We start from the raw sequence: 18,349 nt of genomic DNA, 5'->3' as shown, positions 1-18,349 counted from the left end.
GAGCGACGAGCTCGTTCCCATGTCTCCTAGCTTCCCATCCCGAGGTTGTTGCACGGGTCAACACAGCCGATCATCAGGTACTTTTGCATGCACTCAGCAGCTCAACCAAGCTCGTTTTGACGAAGGATAATCAGGGCACAAACTGCGTACTCGTATTTGGACACTCAGGCTTCAGTTGATGTGCTGTTAGTACTCCATAATGAATGCTTGAAGAAACCAGCGACCCATCAGAAAGAGTGAATGTCTTATTTGTCAATGAGCGATTCAAAAAATGACATTATGTATCCGGTAGATAATTCATAGATGTTACAGATGTCCTTAATCTTCCTTCTATCCAATAGATAACCTTTCCAAAACTCCTCGAACCTAAGATGGTGTATTAAGACCATTAACCTTAACCCTTTGCCCATTACCCATATTATCCGTATTCCTGAACCCATGTCCCGCCAAAATTAATATTATATATCTCAGAAATTGTAGAGGAACGACACGGAAGAAGAAGAGAAGACAAGAGAAAAAGAAAATAAATCAAGCCTGCTCCTATGTAGGAGTTGTTATAATAGCAATTCGTCCACACGTTGCGTGGCCGGTGGAGAGAAGCGAAGGTATCACAGCAGATTAGATTGAACGGGCGGATGGGAGCAAAGTATTGAAAATCACGGCAAATAGGGAGCACTATCTCCCTCCTGTATAGGCGTAGTAATTCGTAGTATCGTAGAAACGTGAGAAAGGTCGGCACCTCGACCAATCCATAGTACGGGCAGCTATCAGAGAAGCCTTCTCAGAGAGAATCTGCCAAGTTCTGTATATATTACAAGCAAATATGCTTTAATATATGTAGTGGAAGAAGCGAATAGACATCACTCGGCTCCCCTTAGCTGCGCATGCCGAATGCCTTTCGAAGACGAGGAAATCGTTTCTTCCGCCCTCCCTGTGGGAAGACGATATCCTTTGCGCTGACGTTATTATTGCCATTGCTGTTAGCAAAGTGTTGTTCCTCGCGCGGAGGTGCGGCTTCGGAGCTTTGCATATTGATTGCGCTGTCCCTTGTGGTGGGCTCACTATGGCGGGTAATAGATGCACTTCCGTCTCCAGATGCATCCGTCGCTACTGGGTGCTGTTCCGCCACAGTTCCGGCATCCACTGCGGCTTCTGACCCTTTGTGCCCAGAGTCCATTGGCCAGCTGTTTCCGTTCGCTTTCTTCAAGCCTCCCTTGGTGAGCTTCGAAGGGGAAGTCCCGGAGTGGTTGGCAGTAACGGTTGTGACCGTTGTTCCCCGACTGGGATTCAGCAAATTCTCGTCCCGCATGTGAGCAAGGTCCTCCGGGTTGGACTTGGAGGCTTTGTGTTCCATGGGTGGCCTGGATTTCTTCAAAGTGAACCTGCCCAGAATCCCAGACACTCGCCCCTTTGCCGGCCGGTGGAGGAACTCATCCAGCTCCTCCTCTGTCATTCCACGGGACCTGGCCACTGCAGCAAGTCCTGGGTCGTGCGAAGGAAGATCAGGTTTCTTGGAGACAGCTGCTGGTGCAGGGGTGGCCGGCCTCTCGTTCTCGGAGCTATCTTCCAGTTCCGTCGAATCGCCGTCGTTTGTTCCCTGCCGTCGAGGAATGCCGCGAACCGGGCGTAGACTGTGCATCACGCGGCCTTGCTCATCGTCACTGGAATCATCGTATCGACGTTGAAGTTTCCGCTGCCGGAAATCAGCATCTTCGTCATCCGAATCTGGGAATCGTGATACGAAACGAGGTGTGGCTGTCTTGGTAGCCTTCGGTTTCGGAGACCTGCTAGAGAAGAAGCTCGGAGTCTTGTCGTTCTTGGGTCCACTCCGCAATGTAGTGCGCATGGTACCTATGACCGACCCTGAAGAAAGAGGCCGACTTTCTATGGTGGGTGATGATGCCCGGCCAGGAGACGGCGGCATGGCACGGATCGGAGGGCCTCCCCGCATGGTGCGACGCATGGTATGCTGCCCACCTTTTTTGGCACGGCGCGTGGACCTTATGAAACTGCTGGATGAGTCGCTTCCGGTAGACATCCTCCTTTGAGGCATGCGGGGCGCTCTGCCGCTGATAAATCTCTCGCTAGAAGGCGCTGGATCGATTTCCTTTTGGATGACCGGCCCGAATGACACAGGCCTCCTTTTGGCCCGCTCAGAATCGGCTCGACGCAAAGCAGAGGTGCTGTTGCCCGATAGGTCGCGTAATGAGCCATCCTTTGCAACAGCGTCACGAAGCCCTGAATCACTATATACTATGGTTGACATGGGCCTCTTCGCTTGACTCGGGCGTGCAGACGAATGTAGGTCTTTGGCGGTCGGCTGCGTCTGAACTGTAGACGGTGTAGAAAATGCTTGTGCGGAGGTGGGAGAGTCGGCAGGTTGCGCTTGCGCGGGAGTTGCTGCGCAATCGGCCTGACTTGACTCTTCGAGCCTGTTCGCCGCTCCATTGGTGGACTTAGCTCCAAATCCGCGAGTGTCGTCTTTGGAGGATGTGTTGTTGAGGAGAGAATCAACAGGCCGGCCGTCTTTGCCTTGCGCTATCCGCGCATCCACGATAGCATTGATTGAGCCAAAGCCATCACCATCTACTCCCTCCTCGGCGTCGCTGTAAATACTTTCCCCTGACTCGTCATCGCTCCCCTTGCCATTCGGCATATTTTCGTCAATAGACTTGCCACGTGATCTCCTCTTGCCTTTCCTTTTACTCGCAGCTTTGGGCTCAAGTTCTAACGAGGTTCGCGGAAAACCACCGGGAACTCTGTATATCTCAAGACTTGAACGCCCTTTTTCGGCACCAGCTGAGGCTGTTTGGACCGCCATACCCTGTAGCGCTAACTCCACATCTGGAGTCATTAATGGTTCCTGCTCTCGCATTAAGTGTGCATCCGCTACGGACAGTTTCAGAGCCTGAGAAGCTTGAGACGCCGGCTCATGGACTAAGTCACCATCTTGTCTTAGTTCATTATTCGTTTGGTCGCTAGCACCTTCAGAGGACTCAGCATGGGCGATGCGATCGACTTCTGTGCCATATGGATGACTTGTTACGTAAGGGTTGGACATGATGCCTTGACCGGGATGGTCATTTGAGACAGACCACCCGGAGACCACTGCATCGAACTCAGACGAGGCGGTAGACTCGTTATCACTGAAGTCTGGCTGGGCGGGCTCAGGTTCGTCCTCCCGGCGTCCTCTTATACTGCCAAAAGAAGGAAGAGCAGGTCGGGGCTTCAAAACCTCATCGAACTCATCCGGATGCACGGTATCCCATTGAGATGTCTTCCGCTTACCTACCCCGAACCATCCAGTTCTGGCCCTGAATTTTTCAGGGGGCTCGGGGTTAGTTCCTCCGGGGAGGTTGGCGGACTGGCTGCAACTCCAACGATTTCAGTATCATCGTCAAAGCTTACTTTGACAGGCTTCCTACGGTAGCCCAGTCTGGAGCCATCGTCTGAAGCCACAGAAGTGGCGTCAGATAGCTCACTGATTGACGGACCTGGACGGAGAACACCTCCATTTCTCCCATCAGGAGACAATGAGCTTTTCCGCGCATTCTTCAGCGCGGATTTGACTGGTGAGACCGATCTCGGAGGAGGTTGATGCTCAGCAATTCCAGTCACTGCAAGTTGAGATGAAAATCGAGCAGATCTACCCGGGCTGCTGTTGGAATAACGGATGGGGGATTGCTGTAGCCCATTCTCTAGCCTTGCCGATTCATTCAACTCCGTGGAATGGACAGGGTAAGTAGGGCGTGCATCCTTTTCGTCCGGCGTGGCTGGCGTTCTGACGATTGAAGGTTCCGCTGCATACAAATGCTCCGAAGAATTGGGCACAAAGTCGTCGATAGGCGAAATACTCCTGGCGCGCGGATGGTTGAAGCTGCTCCCGATTCCATCTGGTCCTGCGCGTTCTCCGCCCTGGGAGTCTTCATCAGGCACAGTAGGCGTCCGCTTTGGCCCCGTCGCATGAGATACTTGTCGCAAGGCATGACTCTGCGCATGAGTATTAGTGGCCGCTTCTCGATGATTGACGAAGCGATTGGCCACAGGTGAGTGACCCGTTCCATCGGATTTTGGTACCACAGCAGCCTGTGCAGCTGCGACAGCGGTACCAACGGAAGAGGCGGTTCTCCCGGGGCTTCCGGTAACGAGCCCAGCTGCCTTCTTCATTTCCTGGTTTTTCGCTACCCGAGCATTCGGAGACGCGGCGGGTGACAACTCCTGATTGAGCGACACGTTAACCGACGCCTCATGTTGTGTGGGAGACGGACGCGAGACAGTTGGGGAGGTTGGTCGACCAGTCATCGGATATGAGAAATTGACTGAGTTCCGACTGCTTGTTCGTTCGAGCTCGGGAACGGTAGACAATGGTTGGGATTGGAGGGGCGACTGACTGGACGGCGATCGCAGCGATCTGTCGACACTTATACCGCGACCCAGCGTCTTATTTGTGGGCGAGGAATTGAAGCGCACGCTTGGCTCCAGGCTGACGGAGCGTCGACCAGCATTTTTCCGGCCTGCGAATCCTGGAGGCATGGAGGGCAGGGGCGGTACGACATCCACTTGGCCGTTACTGGTAGCAGGTCGGCGCGGAGATTGTTCTCGGAACGTTCTGTTGCTCATGGAGCTTGAGCTATTGCTGCGACGAAGGGCTGTCCTGCTGGCTGGACGGAGGCTACCTGTCATGCTGGTCTGCGAAGTTACGGAGGCCCGCCTTTGAATCATTCTCTTTGTCTGGACATTTTCCACGGGCGTCCGGGTAGGTGTAAGACTTCGCAGAGCCGCCGCCGCCGCAGCAGAAGACAGGCTGCTTGAGGAGGGTTGGGATTTAAGGAAGGCATGGGTGGCAGCGGACTGGGCAGACTGAGAGTTAACCGTGGAGAGAGGCTAGGGGATAGCAATGAGAATCAGCTTCGACTAATTTTAATTTGCGAAATACGCCTAAATTGTGAAGTTCACCTGATGACGAGATGTGCTTCTCTTTCTGCGGAACATGTTGCGTCCTCCAGCGAAAGAAACTCGATATCGTCGCGACTGCCCTCAAACGGCGGACATGGAAGCTGATGTCGACAAAGACACGGGTTCCTCTTCGTGTCTTATCTATCACTGCACATTAATATATATCACGCAGAGCAGCGACGGATATATTGGTGGTCTTCTCAGCCGTAAACTCCGAGACGGTCGAAAAGTCCTCGGGCTGCCTCGCAATATTGTGCTGCGTTGTCAGCGAGAGGGGGATGCGGGAAAAAAGGGCGGAAGATTCCCTCAACGAATGTATTAAGGGGACGAATTAGAGGAACAGGGGTGAATGAAAGGAACGAAGAAATTGATGCGAAACTGAATGTAGACAATCAAGAAGTCAGTTCCGAATGACGATGAACAGAGGGGAGTTGCCAGTCCCAACTCCCTAGAAGGGGATAATGCCGATCCAGAGCAAAATGTGAGGGAGTGCGGATCGAAGGGGGCACACTTTGCGTCATGGACTGGAGGCCGATCCAAGTCAGATCAATGAGCGATTGAGCATTGCCGATTTTTCTTTTTTACTTTGGGTTGTCTGGTGGATCGGCTCTTTTTTAGCTTTTTTCTTGCCTTGATGAGGATCTAAAGTTCCCCAAGACTGTAAATTAGGTCTTCTTACGTACTGCAGAGTTGCTGCAGGATTGAATGTCTTCTGTAAGGCATCGATGATGTATGCGGGTGTGGGTGTGTTGGTGCCTGAGGTTGCATCTGTCAACTCCAGCTAGTCGGTACCTTGAAAATAAGGCTACCAATAAACAACGGTGTCTGCCTTATTGCCTTTAATTTTGCCTTGGTTTTCGGGTAATCAATATGGCTGATCATTATGGAGACTCCAACATATATACTCGGTGTTAATGTGGAGAAATGTAGATCTACAAAACCTATAGATCCATACCATCCGAATGCACAAAGCTCGTGCTAACTATTGCATGGTAGATAGATGATCCATCTCTCCATCAACATCCAAAGCAAAGTGATACACAAAACATAATGGCTTCCCTCCCCCTTCCCCCAAATGTCTCCAGTCGATCCGTCTCCACCTCCGCCCTCAACTTCCACATCCTCGAGGCCGGCTACTCTCCCGACCGCAACCGTCCTCTAATCCTGCTTCTCCATGGCTTCCCCGAACTGGCTTTCTCATGGCGTAAGATCCTCCCCCGCCTAGCTGAAGCAGGATACTACGCCGTCGCCCCGACCAGCGCGGATTCGGCCGCACCACGGGCTGGGACACCCGCAGCTACGAGGAGGTAGACCTGTCCACCTTCTCACTCACCTCGCTAGCACGAGACATGGTGATTCTCGTCCACGCACTGGGGTACCGCTCCGTGCGCTGCGTCGTGGGCCACGACTGCGGCGCCGTATCCGCCGCCATGTGCGCATTGATCCGGCCAGATTTCTTCGAAAGCGTGCTCCTGCTGAGCCACCCGTTCAACGGCACGCCGTCACTACCATTCAACACCGCCAACAGCCATGATCATGACCATGACCACGGAACCCCAGGAAGCCGCAGCGGCATGGAATCCGCCGCCAGCAACAGCATCCACGCCGAGCTGGCCCACCGCAACCGCAAACACTACAAATGGTACTACTCCACCGCCGCTGCAAGCAACGAGATGAGCCTGCCCCCGGGCCGTCTCCACGAGTTCCTGCGCGGATACTTTCACCTCAAGAGCGGCTCGTGCGCGCGCAACGACCCACGTCCATTAAAGTCCTGGACAGCAGATGAACTAATCCAACTACCGTTCTACTATATCATGCCGCTGGACGCTACCATGCCCGAAGCCATCGCGCTGGACATGAAAAACGAGCCGCAGAACGCTCAGCAGCTTTCGCAGGTCTGGCTGCCGGATTCCGATCTGGAAGTTTATGTGGCGGAGTATGGGCGGACGGGGTTCCAGGGCGGGTTGAACTGGTATCGAGTGCGGACGGCGGCGGATGGTCAGTTCATGCAGGATTTCGACACGTTCGCGGGGAAGAAGATTGAGGTGCCTTGTGCTTTTGTGTCGGGGAAGATGGACTGGGGAATCTACCAGGAACCAGAGGCGTTGGAGAAGATGGTGAATGGGGAGGTGTGCAGCGATTTTAGGTTCCTGAGGTTGATTGAAGGGGTTGGGCATTGGGCGCCCCAAGAGAGTCCCGACGAGGTCGCCAATGTGATTCTGCGCCTGGTGCGTAGTCTCGGATGAACCCGTTATGAACTTGTAAATTTGCGTTTGGGCAGATCGTATATGGTATTAGGTCAATTGGCGTCTGAAGCTATATCTTGACTTTTGATCAAAAGTATCTGCCCCGGTCGAGGGGATCGTAACCTATAACGCCTGTAGAATAAGAATGCGTGGCTCACAAGGAAAGTGTGGGGTGTCATAAGACAAGAAAGTCTCGCAAAGTTCATAAAGTAGTATACTCAAAACTGGGTATGTGATGCAACAAACGAGCCACAAAAGCCAAAGTCAAACAAGTATTTACATCATCGCCCAACTGAGCAATGCTACCATGTAAACAGGTAGCACGTTCATCAGCGACGGCTTGGGCGCTGCCGCTGATGTGAGCGACGTTGTTGTGAAGACCTCGCCAAAGCTGATGATGCTCGAGTTGAAGCAGTTGTTACGCGTCACTTCCTCTACCTCCGACGGCTCGGCGAATTCAATGTCCACGCACTGCATCATGGTCAGATTCAGCCACTTGGCAAAGAGCTGGGGACATACATTGTACAAAGCTGCACCGTGCTTGGCAGTCTCGATAACTTGGATAGTGGCGTGGTCCCCTGGCTTCACACTAATGTTTGCCGGCAGAGGGACTTGTGGCAGACAGATAGTACCAGGATAAGGGTTATTGGTGGGACCTGTGATCTGGAAGGGAGGGACCATAGGATGGCTCATGTTCGGAGGGATTGTGCCCAGGCCCAGGTTGATGTAGATGAGGGCAGTTTGATGACCCTGGAACCAGCCAGGTTGGATGGCAACGGCGCCGCCTCCGACCGGCCATTTCGTTCGGTTAGTGGTTGTCGGCATACCTCCACCTGCAAAAATGATACGATTACCCATTAGCTGTGCACACGTTCATGGACAAACTCGAAGGCTAGCCGGGTTGTTCATACAAGGATACATCCATTCCATGCCGTAGGGGAAGATTAGCGAGCCATTAACTTCAGCTTGCCCCAAACCATTTGACTCTTCGACAGTGCCGTTGGTGTGGAGGTTGTTTCCTCTGTAGCCTGGGTATGTGATGACCGTGTGGGCATTGGCCAGTCCAGCGCACAGCAGTGCGATGAGCGCTGCCCATTGTGATATCGAAAATTGAAGCACCATGATGTATGTGAGACCTTCACGGAAGGCAAGGGATAATGAAGTCAACTGCAACAGCAGAAGTAGTCCTGCAAACAAAAGAGAACGACCGTCTTCTTTTCGGATGTGAAACTCCTACGGGAGTGTGCGAGTCAAGTCAAGCAGTTGGCGAACAGTTCAACCGTCCGAACCGCAGAAAATGATCATCATCAAAGAGGAAAGGAAAATAAGCTTCGCGAGCAGCAGCCAGAGGAACCAAATAGGGAGGGCGTTCAAGTCTTTTTGAAAGAGAGCGGATAAAGCCCGAAGGCCAGGTCCTGCAGCAGCATTTCACATCCTGACTTGAGTACCGCAGGAAGGTGACAAAAATTGGACGAGTGAGAATGCAGGAGACTTTGATGTGACCACACCCGCAGGTTGAAAGATTGAAAATTGGCGGTAGCGTCTGCCTCGTTCCTCTGTGCTTGAGAAGTCCGTTGAGAATTGGCAGTGTTGCGCCCGTGAGGGGACAGCCAATCTCGTCGTCGGATTGGATCGAAGGACCGTCCAAGACGCTGGGCTGCAAGTGGCATCACGTCCTGGCAGGGATGATTGAAGCCATTCTGCGCCGATGATTCGTGGAGCAAAGGAGGTGGAAGCGCCCCTATCTTAACGCTAGAAGAGGGGAGCTGTCATGGGACTGGGCGCTTAGAGATCCTTCGTGAGTGCAGCAGAAGGGGGCGATCACTGTGATGGATGCACATCATCAATTCGAGTGAGTAACGTCGCTTGAAAGACTCGAGAATACCCGCGATTAGTATGACTGAGACATCTCGATTTTCTCTTCTTTTGACTGGACTTGAAATACTCCGTAGTGATTATAGTGTTCTGGTTTGAGGGTAGCACGCTCCGGCAGCTCATCCGGAGCTCGTAGTTTGATGATCATGGACACCAATCAAATCCTGTGTAATTTCCAATTGTGTGCATAGTCCAAGCTGACGTGACAATTTCACTAAACTAGCGCACATTCTCTTACTCTTTGAGTAAGGTACCAAGTAGCTCATGAGACTTAAGAAGTTGAGAGTGAGACTCGAAGGTCCGATAACTGATAAACTGATAAGATAAACGATAAGCTCCACGGTCCACCCCACCACCGATAACCATCCCGATAAAGATAACAAAAATCCACCCCAGGATGAGCATCACATCACAGTGTATACCCCCGAAGATAGCCCGAACACCACATATATACCGACATGCCGCACACCCGACGTCCCAGAAAACCCGATTCCAAACTCCAGCAGCAGAAACGCCTGCAAGTCACCGACGCGGACGGCTGGACGCACGTTACCACCAACCAAAACGTGCGACGGGCACTGCGCCCAAACCAGAGCGCCGACGGAGGCCAATCGTCAACTCCAGCGCTGCTCCCAGCCGAAGCTCCCTCGCAATTGACCCTCGACGACCTTCAAACCCAGTTCAATGGGTATCGCGAGAGATGGGAGGGGTCGGAGACTTGGCGCGTGATGGCGGATACACTCCGGACGAGGTTCGAAGAGAGCAGTTCGATCGCTGATTCAGATCCCCGCGCGACTTCGCTGAAGAACATCGTCTGCATTGGTCTTGGAAGCCCGAGCGGGTTTCTGCGAGGGGGGTGGGTAGATCGCCGGAGTGTGTCGCTGTATCAGCTCGCTGCGTTGGTGGGCGTCACGGAATTGATGAGTAAGTCGATTTGCTGCGATCAGTATATATATTCATGCGCCTCGTATAGAAAGGTGATTCGACTGACGAGTGCTCTTCTCCGTTGATTAGAAAAATACCACCCTTCGATCACCGCCTACGCCCAAGATCCCGTCTTCAACCAGCTCGACCGGTCGCTCCTCAAGACTCTCGGGATCACCGTTCTCGATCACCCCGAGGGGTTTGCAAAGGTCTCCGATCGGTCATTCCTGTACTGTCCCGGTGCGGAGCGGACGCATCTTGAGCAATTGCTTGTTTCTGATCCGCCGTTACTCTTCGGGGTCCCCTGGAGGGGATTGAGTCCGAGGTTGTGAATCGGTATCTCGGCGCTAGAGAGTCAGTGCGAGTTCCTACATTTGAAAGCAATGAGCATGCGTTTTGGAATATGCGCTTGTACCTTTTGAAGAAGGAATGAGATTGGAACGAGCTTGGTGGATTCTGCGTGCGGTACTCAGATAGGCTAGTATATACCCCTTTGTATCCATAGACAGCACTGATGATTCATGATTATATAAAAGTACGCAAAGTAGAAGACTCCTATCCCTGTCATAATGGTGGTTGATATTTCTTACAATCCCGAAACACTCAACATTCCACAGGTCCAATGGTCGTCCAATTCAACCCCAGCGAGAGCCTGCTATGGTATATACAGACTTGCGTTCAATCATCAACAAGTGTATCTTAGCAAGGAGTGTCCATCTGCAATATGAGACAAATTTCCAACAAAGCCGTGCGAAATCAGCCGCAACCAGAGATTGGAGCTCTGGGCCCGTCCGAGAAAGAGAATATTCAACAGGTGGTAACATACACAACCAAGGAGAGAAGAAAAAGCAGCACCAACGCCAAAAGCCAAAGACTTGTAAAGGGTTCGTCAGGATATGCGTCGTCAAGCATGTATAGCAGTAGAAGGAAAAGGGTTGCGAGACGGTTCATATGCAACGATAGATGGATGGAAAAGGGTGCCAAAAGCTATTGTATCGAGCGTCAAATTAAAAAAAAAAGGAGCATCACAGTCATCGAGTGGCCGTTTTGCCGCCACAGTCGGGAATCTTGAGGCCAGGCTTGAGGTTACGAGCCGCGTCCATGAGACCCCATTTGTCTTCCCAATTCTCGTTCGCAGTATTGTACACGATCTTCCATGGCTCGTCGAATGCCTCGAACCTATTGAACTTTTTAGCCGCTGTGCCCGAAACCAGTTGACTGCTTAGGGTGGTTGTGGGGTCTTTACCAGAAGTAATCCGTGCCATTTTCTAGGGCTTGACAGACCCAGTCCTCCATGAATTTGTTCATCTCGTCGACTCCAGCCACTGCACCCTCTGTATCGTTCGGGCAGTTAGCACCAAGCCCGCAATCGTTTCCTCCGCCGCTGGGCCAGCCGACTTCAGAGATGACCTGCTTCTTATTGGTGCCCTTGGTCAAGGCGACATTGTGATTCTGCCAGAATTGCCACGTCCAAGCCGCAGCTTGATCGACCGGAATGCCTCCGAAGAACGGGTGCACGTTCGCCATGACAACGTCTGCCGCTTGAACCAAGGTTGCGTCCCAGTTGTCACCTAAATCTGATGTTGCCACTGGTAAATCAATGTTCTTCTTTTTGAAGTGGTCCTTCACTTCCTGCATGTAATTGATGAGGGTGGTTTGCGCGGACGTCTTGTCACTGCCTGCTCGATAGAGGGCTTCATTACCAACAATGGCCCCGTTAAAGATGGAAGTATCCTTGGCGTCGTCGATAATCTTGTACAATTGGTCTACCTGCCGTCTTGACGTCGTTTCGTTACTGTCGATCCACACACCTAGCCAGATTTTCATATCCTTTATCTCGAGCTTGTCGATCGCGTGAAGGACCATTTCCGTCTGGTTGCAGTCCGTACCGTAGAGTCGCACGTTGTTTGTTAGTTGCGTGAGCACGGCCATATCCCGGGTCACATTGTTCTGAGATGGAGGATACTTAAGACACAGAGGGTATTGGACACCCCACGGGGTGTAATCAATACCGGGGAAGACTTTGTGCAAGTTCTTGTTGTTCATCAGGGCCTTGATCTCGGCAGAGTTCTTATCCAGATCCCCGTTGGCGCTTGTGTCGCCGGTGGCCGTTTCTGTGGAAGAGGAGGAAGCCGATGATGGCTCCTCGTTGCCTCTGTGGCCTATTGTACCACCGACCGCACCTCCTACGATGGCCCCGATGATGATGAAAGCCAGGATCGCCCCCACAATCCATCCGCGCTTCTTGCTGCCCCCTCCTGGCTTCGGCTTGACCCAGCGACCCTTCTCTCCAGCCTCGAGACCAGCTCCTGGAACCGGTCCGTACGATGTATCGGCAGCACTCTTGCCCCCGAAAAGCCCTCCCAGATTTCCCAAAACCCCGCCTGCTGCAGCACCTCCAGCCGCCGCAGGAATGGCCTGAGACTTGCGAGCACTAGATCTTGAGTTGGGCGCCGGCACAAAACCGTCATCACCATCATCGACGATCTCATCTGGATTAATATCAACAGGCAGATCATTCGAGCTATAAGCCGAGTGCCGTTGGTAGGGACCGGCGTTCAGACCCCCTACACCCTGATATGGGATATCATAGAGGTTGCGTTGCGATTGATTCGACGAGCTAAGATGCGAAACGGATTGACCCGGGGTCAACTGTCCAGCCGGGGCAGCGGCTGCCCCCAAAGCGACATTGGAACCGTACGAATATCGATGTTCCGGCGGCGCAGGGACGTATGGGTTATCGGAGCCCGTGGTGCTGAACCCTCGCTCTGCAGGAATATTAGCCTCCTGGCCGTCTGTGCCCATGAGTGCCTCCACTCCACTCAAACGATCATGGCTATTGGCAACACTGAGAGCAATACCGCTAATGCCGCCTCCCACGGCGCCTGGCCCCAGATTATCCATCCCTGGGGTCGCTGAAGAACCCGTAAGTAGCGAGGGTGACGGTTCTGGACCCCGACCCCATCCCTGATGGCCGTCCTCCGGCACCGAGGCAAGTCCGTGGTCCATTTCCTGACCATTCATCGGATTCATACGGGCTCCGTCGGAGATCGGGGAAACATCGTCGTACTGCGAGTGCATGGCATGAGTTCTGGAAGAGGGATGTGCTAAACCGTCGTCGCCCTCGCCAAAACTGTAAGTCCGGTTGGGACCGGACATGGCTCAAAGCACAACCAGCGCACCCGTATCCCTCTGTATGGATTCTTCTGTACTTTCCGATACACAAAATGGTAGTTATTGTAGGTCAAGACAAACGACCGATGTCCGCTTCGACTTCCAATGATGGAAAGGAAAGATGGTTCTGGAATTAGCAAAGTAGGCAGATTGATGGAATAACCGGGCTGTGCCAGAAGTTAGTCAGAGTGGCCGATCACGTTTAATTAATCCGGTCCAGGCAGTCGACCTTTTTTTTCGAAACCGACACCTATTAATTATACCTAGGTATAGTAATCAGCGGGACAGGCCACCGAGTCGAACCACGGTTCAAAGCGATGACAGCGGAGAACTTGTGAATTTCAGGAACAGGCAGGAAGAACAAAGAAGGTGCGAAATATGAAGCGGTTGGAACTTGGGAGCGCAGAATATTGACTGCAGGTTCATGAACTTCGATTAGTCGAGGTATTCCTTTAGTTAGACAGATCCGGGTCGCAGAACATTCCGCAATAAGCATGGCAGAAGAATGCGACGTTGACAGGATATTTTTGGGAATCGGGAGAAACCAATAAGATCTGTACCAGAGAAACACTCACCTAGAAGATGATAGTGTCTGATCATGCGAGGAAAAAAACGCCAGAAGGCGGAAGCCTAAGCTAGCATCGCAAGATTCGTCGCTGTTGATGTTGATGTCGATGTCGATACGGAGTACAGCAAGTAGAATAATTCCCCAAGACTAAGAGTTGACCGTGTGTAGGAGCGACACGGAATCGAAAGAGACAAAGAAGACAAGATCGCTTCGAATGACCTATTCACGAATATGAAAGAAGCAATGTGAGGGGAAGGAAAACCAGTAACTGCATGCGGAATACTGTATATTATGATCTTACTTTCCAACCGCTGAATCAAGCACAGACGACGGTCTTGATGCAGATGACGGTCGGCCGGTGGCCCCGACAACCTGATTTAGTGCTGTCTGTCAACCTGCCTGTCAATAATAGTTCACTCCAAATATTCCTCTTCCTCTATTTAACATGCACTCACTCTCTTAATGCTTACTGGGTTACTGGTTTACTGTATCTCATCTATTTTAATTCACATAACCCAGTAATCATCGTGATCTCAAGCCCATCAATGTGTTGCTGATCCGCCGCTCAGGGTCTGGGATCCACGTTGTCAGGGACTCTTTTTTCCCTTTTCAGACTCAAAAGACCCTGGTTGCGGTAAACCCCAGCATGGAGAACTGGAGAAGCGAAATTACGGAGTCAGACTCGACTTCATTTACTGCAGCCGGCAATTTCAATAGATTAATTTTTTAATCCATACTATTTGACGCCACGCGAGAAACACAATGAGCACAACCTAATGCAATGATAGAAATCAAATAGGCAAATAAATACATATGTCTGACAGGTGAACTTCATGACATGGTCTACCATACTGAGATTTAGTATAGGTCGAGTCAATTGATTCTGATGCCATCAACAGAGGTCAATATTCCTGTCACTTGGAGGATCTGAAACCTCCAACTGCCGACCGAGAACAATCCGTTCTTAATTCACTGACAATGATACAAATGCAATGAACCGCATGGCGGATGCAGTCCGATGCGAGACAGACAAGTCGTACCTTCCTCCTGCGGCTGGTTTATTTTTACCAACTGGCGTTTCCGGAACCGAGGTAACCCTATCTAACTCAATCAGGCAAGGTACCCTCCATGCGAGACCATGCATCTTTCCACTTTTGGCTTAGGCCCTCTACTTATTGTTCAGAGAAAAGTATACTGATTGGCTCAAATACCGCATGTGATCATTGCTTGTCTCAGTTTCTGTCAGTGTCATGGGGCTTCGAATCTTGATCGATTTCAATAACGGGCAACGGCAGAAAATCTCGAAAGAGAAGAAACGGAATCCATCATTGCATTCATTTTCATATCCATACCTTATATTCAGGGTCATCACAGTCATTGTATAATCATCGCAGAAGTCAAATGTCATATCAAAACGCCTGCCCTGGTAATGAAACCCATTCATTACTTCATCATGAAGACTTCAAAACGATCAAGTCCGCCGTCCTGGGCGTCTGTGATCACAGTGCCAAGAAGCTGTCTGCTCGACAGTACGGCAAACTCGGTATTTTCATACGGTCGTCACGTCGTAGCAAGTAGTCCGTCATATCAGAAAACATCATAGAACAATCATAAAATGCGATAGCCCCAAGTTGTTAGCACAAAGTCTATGCCACATTTGTTCCATTCAGGCTTCAACTTCTTCTGCGCTCCGTTGAGATGCAGACATCCCCTGCCGCTGCCTGCGCTCGAGGAACCTTCGCTTTCCGGCCCGGGTCTCAAAATGGCGAGGAATGGAGGAGGGGTCTTGGCCTGCAGCTAGCATGGTGCTGCGCATCTTGTTCCGGTATGCGTCAACTATTCCCAAAAAAGAAAGCAAGGAGATAAAGTTAGCTATAAAATATTCCTTCACTGGCACAAGCGGGAATGGGTCCGCCACACAGCAAGGGGGGTAGCAAGTGGGACAGCAACGTACGAGAGCGTTGAAGAAACAACGGCCGCCCAGCGAAAACTCGACTTTGGCTCCAACTCATTCGGTAACCCAAGTCGTTAAGCAGAACCTCCTTCCTGTGCCGTCCTCTAGTCAGCTTAGGAACAGCGATTTCGCCGCCATCACTTGGAACTAGGATCCTTCCGATTGTGGCAGTCTCTTGGTCGTCATCCGTTTGGTGGTCATCCTTGAAATATCTTCTTCCAGGAACGACTCGGCCACGTGGATGTTTCATTTGCACGGGGAAGTAGGTCCGGGGATACACCGAGTTAGACATCCGGTATGAATCGGGAATTTCGTTCATGTTAACTTGGTCCAGCATAACCTTGACACGGACTCGACAACCCCTTTGCGGGTCATCAACAAGTATAAATTTGCGCCGCTTCCCGTCAGGCAATGCTCCGAAGAGTGCTTCCTGGCTTGGATTGCGTTCGTCATCGTCGTCTTCGACTTCGTCAGCCTTATGGACTGAAGTCGCAACCGCTGAGTGTCTCCCCAGGCTCCCTAGTCCGCTGTCTCGTATCAAAGGAGGTATCGATGGCCCTCTAGGTCCGCCTCCTGCACTGGCAGATGTAGGGAATGTAGGATAACCGTGAAAGACCTGTGCGGTGCGGATATCTGCGGCTGTATGTCCTGACGTGAGGGGAGCTTCCGCAGCAGGCTGACGATCCGTACCGTTCGAAAACTCAGTGGTACCTATATTATGCATAGTATGACAATATATATATTAGCCTACGCTCAACTTCACATGGCACATCACAGTTCCAGGCGTAGAGGGATCCAGCACCCATGGTGACACAATAAACAGAGCGCAATTGGGTATGGGTTGCCAATAGAGAAGAAAACCACACCAGAAGATAATAAAAGTACATCAGGTATGAGAATACCATCGGCAGGCAAGAATATATGCAGAAGGTAGAAGGGAAGGGGATTTTTCTGAAGATAAGTGAAGGAAATGAAGAGGGAAAAGGAAACAAAACACCCAGCCAAGTGGTATCCATACGAAAGCGTCGTGCAATGAAGATTGTTACATGATTATCGATCATAGACACCGGTGTCAAATCCAACAACAGTTATAGAATGAAATGAAGTTCAAACACATGACATGTGGTGAAACATACCGCTGACATCCTCATTGCCTCCACTACCTTCAGGTTGAGCATGGTGATGGTGTAGCTGTGGGGGTCCCATAGGCAACGGCCCAAGTCCGGGACGGGGACTGGGCGCTGCAAGACCACCTGGGATGCCCGGAGGGACAGGAGGAGCAGCAGCCATGTGGCTAGGTGGTTGCGCGGGGAGTCCCTGGCGCCGGTTCAATTTCGCCATCCTCCTCACGCGTCGGCTTCGAAGTCGAGGATCCTGATTGCTGTTCCTCCAGCTGTCGACGGCTCGTTGAATGAGTCCACGTTTCCCTCTCAGCGCGGGATTCAAATCCGCAAGAGCCCAGCCGACAGCGTTGCACTCCGTCTCATAAACGAGTCGATTGCCTTTGTATTGATCCTTGCTGCAGCAAGCCCGAGGATAGACACAGTTTTCTGTCTTGAACTCTTGGCTAAGATTGTCCACATTGACGGATTCGACGTCACACCGAATAGTATATTCCATCTTCACACGATCTCGAGAATACTCAAACGCGATCCATTGTACTCCGTTGCTATCTTGGCGCACTACGAGAGGAGTTGTCGCTGGAATTGGGCCTGGTGCTGCGCTGGAGCTTGCACCGACGCTTGGAGTTGTATGGTGAATACTATTGGCGGAAAGGGGACCACCAGCCGATGCAGAATGCGGTGGGCTCAACACTGCTCTCTGCGGTGGCGTCGGTTGAGACGCTGTGACGGCAATAGGACTGGGTGCCATAGTAACAGACGGTGCTTGGGGAGGCTGGTGAGATAGCTGTGCAGTGCTTGTATGAGGCAAAATCATGGATTGCGATGTGAGGGGGTGCTGTTGGGAAGACGTATGCGCCGTGTATGGAGGCTGTACAGGGTTGATAGATGGATATGGTTGGTACCCATACATCTGTGGCGCCATTTGCGGTGATTGCGCATAAAGTCCTCGGCTATGTTGATCATGTGTTTGAGAAGCGACTGATGCCGGGGAGCTTGATTGTGGAGTGTGGTAAATCGGAGGATAAGGCCTCTGCATTTGAGCGGTGGACGCCATGATATCAGGAAGGCCTAGCATGGTATCAGCGGCTATTGAAGACAATTTCTGCGTGCTTTGTACCCTGATAAAACGGTTGGCATCAGAAAGTCACATACCACTAGATGAATACTGTCCGGATGCAGATGCGGTGCTGTAGGAAGGATTGGAGGAGTAGTAGTTCTGTTCGTGTGTCGGTTGAGCGTAATGGGCGGTATGATGTTGCAAAATGCTGTTCCCCAATGCTTGGGACGCGTATGGTGCACTAGGTGCACTAGGTAGAGAAGTAGTGGGCTGAAGAGGAGAACCAGGTGTCTGTTTTGGCGGCTGGGCAAGGCTTGCTGAACGAGGGTGTTGCAGATGAGAGTTATGTAGACCTGAGTGTCCAATCGCCGAATGCCTGATCTGAAAGTCCAATGACAGCTGGGTCAGTCAAAGCTCGAACTTCAGAGAACAAAGTTTAGAAAGTGTATGAGGCGTTCTGATCAACATGAT

At 51.6% G+C, this 18,349-nt stretch overlaps 6 protein-coding genes across 6 annotated transcripts; 2 read left to right on the top strand and 4 right to left on the bottom strand.

The window, feature by feature from the left end:
* Positions 1 to 874: 874 nt before the first annotated feature.
* P174DRAFT_428614 (uncharacterized protein) lies at positions 875 to 4,992 on the bottom strand (the record flags this gene model as incomplete). Its single annotated transcript, XM_024825523.1, has 3 exons — positions 875 to 3,364; positions 3,409 to 4,884; positions 4,957 to 4,992. 3 exons carry the CDS (start codon positions 4,990 to 4,992, stop codon positions 875 to 877), a joined length of 4,002 nt encoding a protein of 1,333 aa, XP_024685738.1.
* Positions 4,993 to 5,912: 920 nt separating this feature from the next.
* P174DRAFT_438947 (alpha/beta fold hydrolase) lies at positions 5,913 to 7,567 on the top strand. The gene is made up of 2 exons (XM_024826668.1): positions 5,913 to 6,160; positions 6,268 to 7,567. Exons 1-2 carry the CDS (start codon positions 6,007 to 6,009, stop codon positions 7,200 to 7,202), a joined length of 1,089 nt encoding a protein of 362 aa, XP_024685737.1. The 5' UTR covers positions 5,913 to 6,006; the 3' UTR covers positions 7,203 to 7,567.
* On the bottom strand, positions 7,479 to 8,324 carry P174DRAFT_364416 (copper acquisition factor BIM1-like domain-containing protein; the record flags this gene model as incomplete). The annotated part of the gene is made up of 3 exons (XM_024821985.1): positions 7,479 to 7,673; positions 7,722 to 8,035; positions 8,114 to 8,324. 3 exons carry the CDS (start codon positions 8,322 to 8,324, stop codon positions 7,479 to 7,481), a joined length of 720 nt encoding a protein of 239 aa, XP_024685736.1.
* A 1,142-nt stretch (positions 8,325 to 9,466) lies between these two features.
* On the top strand, positions 9,467 to 10,434 carry P174DRAFT_510228 (SRR1 family protein; the record flags this gene model as incomplete). The annotated part of the gene is made up of 3 exons (XM_024831654.1): positions 9,467 to 10,001; positions 10,092 to 10,273; positions 10,312 to 10,434. The coding sequence occupies exons 1-3, from the start codon at positions 9,536 to 9,538 to the stop codon at positions 10,432 to 10,434; spliced, it is 771 nt and encodes a 256-aa protein (XP_024685735.1). The 5' UTR covers positions 9,467 to 9,535.
* Positions 10,435 to 11,032: 598 nt separating this feature from the next.
* bgt3 (putative cell wall glucanase) lies at positions 11,033 to 13,160 on the bottom strand (the record flags this gene model as incomplete). The annotated part of the gene is made up of 2 exons (XM_024829587.1): positions 11,033 to 11,180; positions 11,248 to 13,160. 2 exons carry the CDS (start codon positions 13,158 to 13,160, stop codon positions 11,033 to 11,035), a joined length of 2,061 nt encoding a protein of 686 aa, XP_024685734.1.
* A 1,497-nt stretch (positions 13,161 to 14,657) lies between these two features.
* On the bottom strand, positions 14,658 to 17,857 carry P174DRAFT_457836 (uncharacterized protein; the record flags this gene model as incomplete). Its single annotated transcript, XM_024829586.1, has 5 exons — positions 14,658 to 14,706; positions 15,459 to 15,579; positions 15,698 to 16,408; positions 16,834 to 17,558; positions 17,580 to 17,857. 5 exons carry the CDS (start codon positions 17,855 to 17,857, stop codon positions 14,658 to 14,660), a joined length of 1,884 nt encoding a protein of 627 aa, XP_024685733.1.
* Positions 17,858 to 18,349: the final 492 nt, after the last annotated feature.

Source organism: Aspergillus novofumigatus, assembly GCF_002847465.1.
Source record: "Aspergillus novofumigatus IBT 16806 chromosome Unknown P174scaffold_2, whole genome shotgun sequence".
In the NCBI taxonomy this organism is placed as follows: domain Eukaryota; kingdom Fungi; phylum Ascomycota; class Eurotiomycetes; order Eurotiales; family Aspergillaceae; genus Aspergillus; species Aspergillus novofumigatus.
The sequence above is the reverse complement of the archived record's forward strand: the minus strand, read 5'-3'. Positions and strand labels throughout refer to the sequence as shown.

Bases quoted from the DNA above. Each gene is read 5' to 3' on its own strand.
- P174DRAFT_438947 (XM_024826668.1), top strand. From the start codon at position 6,007: ATGGCTTCCCTCCCCCTTCCCCCAAATGTCTCCAGTCGATCCGTCTCC. The intron at 6,161-6,267 runs GTAAGATCCTCC...ACGAGGAGGTAG, and splicing joins CGAACTGGCTTTCTCATGGC to ACCTGTCCACCTTCTCACTC.